Source organism: Marmota marmota, unplaced genomic scaffold (genome assembly GCF_001458135.2).
Source record: "Marmota marmota marmota unplaced genomic scaffold, marMar, whole genome shotgun sequence".
In the NCBI taxonomy this organism is placed as follows: Eukaryota; Metazoa; Chordata; class Mammalia; order Rodentia; family Sciuridae; genus Marmota; species Marmota marmota.
In genome coordinates this window covers 20,861,778-20,870,244 of record NW_026000242.1, presented here as the reverse complement: position 1 = coordinate 20,870,244, position 8,467 = coordinate 20,861,778, and the positions used below count along the sequence as shown (strand labels likewise).

General features: G+C 36.1%; 1 protein-coding gene across 3 annotated transcripts in view; it reads left to right on the top strand.

Annotated features, from left to right (window-relative positions):
* The first annotated feature begins 924 nt into the window (after positions 1–924).
* Positions 925–8,467, top strand: part of Cep126 (centrosomal protein 126) — a 71,977-nt gene continuing 64,434 nt past the window's right edge. Inside the window, exons 1-2 of one of the 3 annotated variants that reach the window (XM_048795641.1) lie at positions 925–1,304; positions 7,486–7,605. In XM_048795641.1, the coding sequence (XP_048651598.1) occupies positions 1,177–1,304; positions 7,486–7,605 (248 nt within the window). In that variant the 5' untranslated portion in view covers positions 925–1,176. The remainder of the gene's footprint in view (positions 1,305–7,485; positions 7,606–8,467) is intronic. The other 2 variants (XM_048795639.1, XM_048795640.1) reach the window with 2 other exon arrangements.

The following is an 8,467-nucleotide window of genomic DNA, read 5'->3' as shown; positions in this document are numbered from 1 at the left end:
ACGATAAGTGAGTCATATTTATTTGGTTTGTACATTATGCTTCCACGATGGGTGTTTTTACACACACACACACACACACACACACAATGTACCCAGGCTAACATATAAATTTTATATGTTTTTATGTTGAGCTCCAACAAAAACTTTCATCCTTTTCCAAATTTTCGCTTGCAAGTGGCTCAAAACTCCATTTTCTATACCCCCTGAAACAATTTCAATGCAATGATCCCTTTTGGCATCGATTTCCAGGAGATTACTACTAGGTTAAAGCTGGACTTTTTTTTAGCTGCTTTTGCTGTGATGGTCCATTTCCAACATCGAGCAGCAAGGAGCTTTTGAAATGTAAACTTCATAAATAGGGAGGGAGAGAGGGAGAGAGGGAGAGAGGAAGTATCATAAAGTGGTGAGAGAATGTAGGGAAGGAAAATTCCCACTTCACAAAGCTTTTTAAAAGACATGGTGTTTGAGGATAGAGACTCCCCCAGTTGAACCTCACTTCTCAAACCCTCTACAATGTGATTCTCTAATTAAACAACAAACCAAACCCCAAATTGTCCCCGAAATAATCATTCCAGATCCGCCTGTGGCATCTGCCTGTATCTGGGGATTTTCCATCTCACTGTTCTTCGTCATTCTCAATTCCCGCCAGGGAAGCACCCTCAAGGGAGGGAGAACCGAATCTGGCTCTAACGTACAGGTCAACTGTACTCTTCTGCAACCACGCGGAGCCTGAGGTTTCGGGACAGGGACTGGGTGGAGCTCTGGGTAGGGACCCTGGGTAGGGTGACTACCCCGGAGCCTGCTCTCAGCTCCGAGAGGAGGGGCCGCCCGGGCCTCTGATTGGCTGCCTCGGGCGCACCGCCCCTCCACGCCCTCCTCCCTGGTTTCCGTCGCGAAGGACGCGGCGTCCGTTGGTTGTCAAGATGGCAACGGCGGGGTCTCTGCCGCCACCTCTGCTATTGCCAAGCAAGGACGCCGCCGTCGCAGCTGCAGTTGCCACCACAGTCACCAACGCCGCTGCGCGGGAGCCAGGGCTGCCGCGACCAACCCTCCAGCGCCCGTGACGCGGGGCCTGAGAGACTGATTGTAGGGAGGGGCCGAAGAGAAGAGCAGGAAGCCGGAGCCGCCATGAGGGAGCCACTGGGGGTGAGCCGGGAGGCGGCGCTGAGGTGAAGGATGCTGACCCGGAGGCCTGGAGGCCAGAGCGCGGTCCCTGGTCTGGGCACTGAATCCTCGGACTCGCCGGGCAGAGCACCTGTCAGCCCTCGGGAGAGGGGCGGGCACCATCGACTTGGCGCTTACCTGTATCCTTCCCAGCCTGTGGCTGTCCGGGTAGCGGTGTTCGAAGTGGGGCCCGTCTTTTATCCATTAGATTCCCATTACTTCTGACGCAAGGTGATTCAAACTAGCAAGTCATCTTAGGGGAGATATTTGCTTAGCAACTGTCATTTTCCCCCTCTGAACCTAAGATTATGTCATTTATCCTATTCTATAGGCGCTTTCCTTGCCACTGTTTCCCCCACGACCACCCCCATTCTTCAACTTCTTTTCAAATTTTTGTGAATATTTTTTTAAAAAATACATCAACAGTGTAGTCTGTGGGAATAATTTTTTGCCCTCTAGAATTATGCCAGGATGTTCTTACGTATTAACCACTTCCTGATTAATAATACTACTTGGAGAGATTGCACAAATAAGTAAAATGCCTTCCTATCCTGAGGAGGCCGTTTTAGCTGTCAATCTAGCACACCCCTAATCTATTTGCCAGAGCTACAAGACCCTATGACAGTTTGGTCATTTGTTTTCCCTCTTAGCCCAGTCGGTTGTCAGAGAGATGGCAAAGAGGAAATGAGAAGCAAAATTCCTGGACCTTCACAATCTGGACCATTTCAGATTTTCTCGTAAGAATTGGCCCACTTTCGATGTTGCAATTAGATACATTGTAGAAAATTGAAGAAGTGAGTTTGCTTTTCAAAATTATAAACCATGATTATTCCTTCAGAGAATATGATATTTGGAATTTAACCTTTATGTTCTCAAAGGACTTTGGTTGGCAGTGATGGTGCTGTGTAATGATCATCTTCATTCTTAGGGAATGGAGTGGCTTCTCTTTCCAAGTTAACCCCTAAGGCTCCCCACTCCCATTTTCTTATACCTGTTTTCTTCCTCTCTTGTCTCCAATTTCTTCCAGGACATTTTTAATATTCCATTACAGCTTTATGTAATGGAATATAAAAAGCAAGTTACAAAACAATTTTTTGTAAGAGTCTGCTTTGTGGCCCACTTTGTTCTAGATTACAGAGATCCAAATCTATGCAGAAAGACTGGTATGTACAAAACTTCACTAATGGTAAAATATCTCCTCTCTGATCATGCTTTCATCAAACTTCCATCCATTCTCCCTTTTCTTTTCTTTTTTAGTTTATTCTTTAGTTGTAGTTGGACACATCATCTTTATTTTATTTATTTATTTTTATGTGGTGCTAAGGATCGAACCCAGGGCCTCACACATGGTAGGTGAGCGCTCTACTGCTGAGCCACAATCCCAGCTTTTCCTTTTCTTTCTTTAGCCAAGTTCTCAAAACACTAGTCTGCAATAGCAGCTTCTAGCTCCTTTAATTTATTCATTATTAATCTCATTGAGTTTGTCTTTTGCCCTTGCTGCTCTAAATTTTCTCAAAAATATAATCCGAAATAAACAGCATTGTCATCTATATGAATACAATTCTTCCTTCTTCAAACTTATTTTCTTGAGCACTGAACACCTATTATACTGTGCCTAATATATTTTTAAATCAAAATATAGGGAAGCATTGTAAATGGCTGGTATACATAATATATGTTTCTATATATAAAACATATTGAGATGGAGGGAATTTGGACATAATAAAGATTGTAACACTAAATCAAGACTTTTTTCATAGAGATACACTAATGCATCTTTTTTATAGTTTATTATTTTGGATGTTTTCTGTGTCTATAATGTTTCCCATTCGATTCTAATATACAGTAGTAGGGGCTCAAATTTATTAAATTAATGACTAAATGAAAAGAAAAACAAAAAAGAATCATAATCTTAAAATAAGCAAGTGTAATGGTAAAACTTTTAGGAGTTATTTCAAATATAAAAGCAATACTCAGAGGCCTTCCGGCTTTCTGTTGAAGATGTTCTAACTGAGTCAGAATTTCCTCTAAAGATTATAAAAGAATAAACCTTATATGATCAAAATTAGCTAAGTTTCTATCATTTGAATCTCTTACAAGAATTCAAATAAAAATAGAACAAAATTTGTTAAGAAAAAGAAAAAAGACAACAATAATGAAAAAGTTCACCATTCATACTATGCCTCTTTTTTTTTTTACATTTGAATCAGAAGGGATATAATTTCTCATTTTCCTGAGTGTACAGGTTGCAGAATTACATTGGTCATGCAGTCACATATACACCCAAGCAATAATAATGTCTATTTTATTCTGCTGTCCTTTCATTCCCCCCTTCCCCTACATCCCCTCCCATCACTTCTCTCTACCCAATCTAATGTGACCCACTTCTTTTTTTTTCCTCACATCATCATACCTGTATTACCTCCAGTCCTTAACCTTCTATTTTATCCTAACACCCACATCTCTGTCTTACTCAGTTTATACCGTATTCTTGATCATTTATGCATATTCTCTCACCAACATTCTTTGTTCTTTGCACCCCTGTCCTGCTTCAGTCACCCAGAAACTACTATAGTCCTGTTTTTCTACGCCTTCATGTGTATAATAAAAATATTGTCAAGAGAAAAGTCTTAAGACAACACAGATTGGCACCATGAAAGATTAATGGTTTCCAGATTTACCTGGATAGGAACAGTTCTTTTTCCTTTTAATGCCTGCGCCACATCTCTATCACCTCCCACTACTCTTATAGTGACTACCATAGAACATAGGTTCCATGAACTGCCTCAGATTTCCTCCCAACAAATAACACAAACCCACACACTCCTACCCACCTGTCTTTTTTTTCCATTAAATTGTTTTATTTCTAACCTCCTTATTTTCCTCAATATCCCTGAATTACAAATTATCCTCTTTGTAATCTTATAATTAATTTTCAATTTCTCTTAATGATCTTCTTTCCCTGCAGCCTAAAAACGTGCAGGTTTTGACTATCCTTAAAATCAGGGAAATGAACAATCAGACCTTTCATTACAACATACCTTTTGGCTATGTTCTAGTAATGCTTGTTCTTATTAAACCTCTAAAAATGAATACTCCATGTCTAGTATCTCTACCCTGAGTCATATTTTATTCTTCATTCCAAAATAACTCAAGCTGCTAAAAAGGATAAATGTAAAATTATAAAAGAAAATATTTTTATTGTTTGAAGTTATAGTAGTTTTATCTTTGTAAGGGAAAGAATAAATTTCAAAAGAAAAATATCTTAGAGCTAATGTTAATTTAAAACTTTAGGGAGAAATTGTATAATAAAACTTGAAATATCTGAGAAAATGCTAGCACTGCCTATGATAGAGGATTAATATCTATACTCTTCCAGTTGAACTTATCAAAACTGATTTTTAAAAATCAGTTTCTCAGATAAAGGACCAAAGACTCTGAACTAATGGTCTTCCAAAGATGAAAATTTAAATTTTAATCAAAATAGAAAGTATTCTATTTTGCTAGTGCAGACATAATAAAACTTAATTTGGCACCTTACCTTTCAAAAAAAAAAGTCCTACCCTATGCTTATGAAGTATATTTCTAGGAGCATATAAATCTGTATGACTCCATGAGAAGCCAATTTTTCATTAATGAGTTAAAAGCTATAAAAATAATTAGACCTTTTTTTCCTGTTATATTGACCTCAGAGAATTTTCTTCAAGGAAATACTCTAGTTATCTTTTATTAAGCCATTACTATATTTTAAGAACCATGCTAAGCATTGGGGTTATAGAAATGTACAGGAGACACGTGTGAAGTACTTACAAAGTTGTTATCAGGTTATCTGGTGGGAATAAGACAAGGCTTCACAAAAAGGAACTGCTTGAAGTGTCCCTTAAATGTTGAGTAGAGTTAGACAAGTCTGTACCAAGATAGTAGTATGACTCATCATGGCTGTTCTCTTAATTACCTTAGTGTGGCTGAGCATAAGGTTCATATAGAGAAATGTTGAGAAATTAAGTTGAAAAAAAAAAAACAGACCAGATTACAGAGTCCAAGAATTTGAGATTTATCATGAAGATGATAAGGAGATTTGGGAGAACAACAAAGAGTAAGAAAATAATATTTGCATTTAGCTGGCTTCATGAAGTCTCAAATGGAGGATGTTCAGTTTAAGAGTAAAATGATTTAAAAGAATATTGAGGAAGTCCAAGCAAGGGATTTAGAGAGACTGAGCAAGGCCAGTGGAAAGGAGAAATAGAATCAAGATAGCTTTAATAAATTTGACAAGAAAATACGTTGTATGATGAACAGTTATTTGTGATGCTAACATTTTAAACCAATTGGAGAAAAACTAAATTGGAACATGGATGGATACTCATAGTAGTCTTCATTTGGTTTTGTTTTATACTTCTAATGTTAAGTATATAAAAATTGTTGTCATTTAGGTAGATGTTTAGTAATGTTTTTATGGAAACTACCCTTATGGTACAACTTATTAAAAAAATAAAAATTCAACTTTTTTAACTCTTGAATACCATATTTTAAAAGATACAAAGGCAGCACATTCTTTATAATTCACCAGACAATAATTACATTATACTGTACTATGTACTATACACACACACACACACACATACACAAACACTATATGTAGTAGAGTTACTTGATTACGTTTAAGAATATATAGTTGCAGGTCCATTACAAACATTGCATTTTGTGATTGTTATGTGCTCTTATGAGATCTTAAACACTGAACAGAATTGTCTTTACCACCGGTAGCATAGACACCCCTGCTTCTCACCTGACCCAAAGCAACTTCTCCCTGCCACCCATACCATGTTCCTCCTGTGTACCCTGAAAAAAGAAAATTGAATTTTCCTCTACTAATGAATTGTGATTTTTAGTAGCTAACCATCTTGTTGAGCTTTGCCTCCTAATAAAGTATTCTGTTAGAGAAGGACAAGATATATCTATAGCATATATTTGTGCTAGCAAAGAACCAGATAACCATATTTCCTTCAATTTTTGTCTCATTGTTATAAATCGTTCAAAAGAAATCTTTAAGTAAAAATATCGTGTATGAATGTATTTGGGGTATTTGTGTTGAAGTAGTGCAAAATTGTATAAAAATGTAGATTAAAAATTATTATGGCCTATGGTAGATGATTAAGTAACAACATAATTAAAAACAAACAAGCTTCCACTTAGCACAAGATCAAACAACCAAAAAACTCTAATAAATATGATTATTTTAAAATTTGTAATAGTTTCTTTATAATATTGATGTGAAGCAGTATAGGATACTGAAATTAACATATTTTAAATTAACAAGTCATGTACAGCATAATTTATTGTTGAGCATATTTCTTGTATTCTATATTACCATCAATAGACAGTTTATAGTACCTTGATTAAACGGATCTCTTAAAGAGAATTTTGAACTTCAATTTTTTGGGAAAAATATTTTAAACAGTTATTTATTCTAAAGGAAAGAAAGAAAGAAAAAAGACAAGTAGACATGCCCTGCAATCTATAACTTCAATGTAATTTCACAAACATCTATATCTAATGATGCACTGAATGGTTGAGGATAATTCAATTACCTTTTTTTTTTATAAATATTGTGACATTTGATTAAGATACTTCATAATGACAGTCAAAATGCAATTAGGAAACCAATTAACCACATCAATACAACTTATGTAAAGAAAGTTTAATACATATATTTCAAATGAATGAATGATTAAGATAACCAACTTCCATTTCTTGTCTAGAAAATTTCCGGATAAACAGATGGTTATGCATGTCATCTTGGTGGTTTTTTTCATAATCTAAAAGTAAATCATTAAGGTAAATAACTATATTCCCTAACAGTCCAAGAATATTAATATTTTATTCTCTAATGTTTGAATATTACTTTCATACTACAGATTAAAGAATCTATTAAAGCTTTTAATTCATCTACTTTCTATTAGTGAAATCAACCTTCTTTCATTTTTCTTATATACATGCCTAAGAAGACAACTTGTTAGTAAGTACTCAAGTATCTGTGTAATAAATGAAAATATACAGTCCCCTTAACTGAGCTCATGAATTCAAAAAGTGATTTATTTCCCCCTAAAGTAAGTGAAGTATATCTTAAATTCTAAACCAAGTCAGAATTTTTACATAAAATATATTGGGATCATATACTAACACTAATGTGTACACATACTAATTGTTCCCCCAAAACATCACTACATCATAAGCATGAAGCTATAAATATATTTATCATATTCCTGATACTGCTCCTCCAAAGACAAATTGTTGTTCTTAACTTAAGTCTGTCATTAGAGATATGAAAATCCACCTAGAGAAAAATTTAGAAGAAGAGCGCCAAATATTACTGCAGCAACAAAAAATATGTAGAAATCGAGCACGTAAATATTTTTTGGAGTCAAACCGGAGAAAAAAGTAAGTAACTTGAAGAAATTCAAGGTCAATATCAATTAATAGTAGGGACAAAGTCATGACAGTGCTTTATCTGTAAAATGCTGATCGAAATTTTTGTGACTTTGTAAATTTTATTATTGTTTTCCACCTAAATACAAATATAATAATATATTGCCTAGTTCACTGACTTGTGACTTTTTTTTATAATCTTTTTTTGTGATAGAACAGTTTATTACAGTGTCCTGTACACTTCTTAAAATAACTATAAAATGGGGCTGGGGATGTAGCCCAAGCGGAGCACACTCGCCTGGCATGCGTGCGGCCCGGGTTCGATCCTCAGCACCACATACAAACAAAGATGTTGTGTCCACCGAAAACTAAAAAATAAATATTAAAAAGATTTTTTCTCTCTCTCTCTAAAAAATATATATATATATATCTTTTTTATTTTTTGTATCATTTCATGATGAATTAAAAGATTAGTGATTATAGCTGGGCAAAGTAGCAAATACCTGTAGTCCTAGCTACTCCAGAGGATGAGGCAGGCGGATCACAAGTTCAAGACCAGCCTGGGCAATTTATGCAGACTTCATCTCAAAAATAAAATAAACAAAAGTCTGGGGATATAACTGTGGTAGAGTGCTTGCCTAGTATGAAGAGGCCCTGGACTATCCCAAGAGAAAAGAAAAGAAAAGAAAAAGGAAAAGGAAAAGGAAAGGAAAGGGAAAAGGAAAGGAAAGGAAAGGAGGAAGGAGGAAGGGAAGGGAAGGAAAGGAAAGGAGGGAGGAAGGGAAGGGAAGGAAAGGAAAGGAAAGGAGGAAGGGAAGGGAAGGAAAGGAAAGGAGGGAGGAAGGGAAGGGAAGGGAAGGAAAGGAAAGGAGGG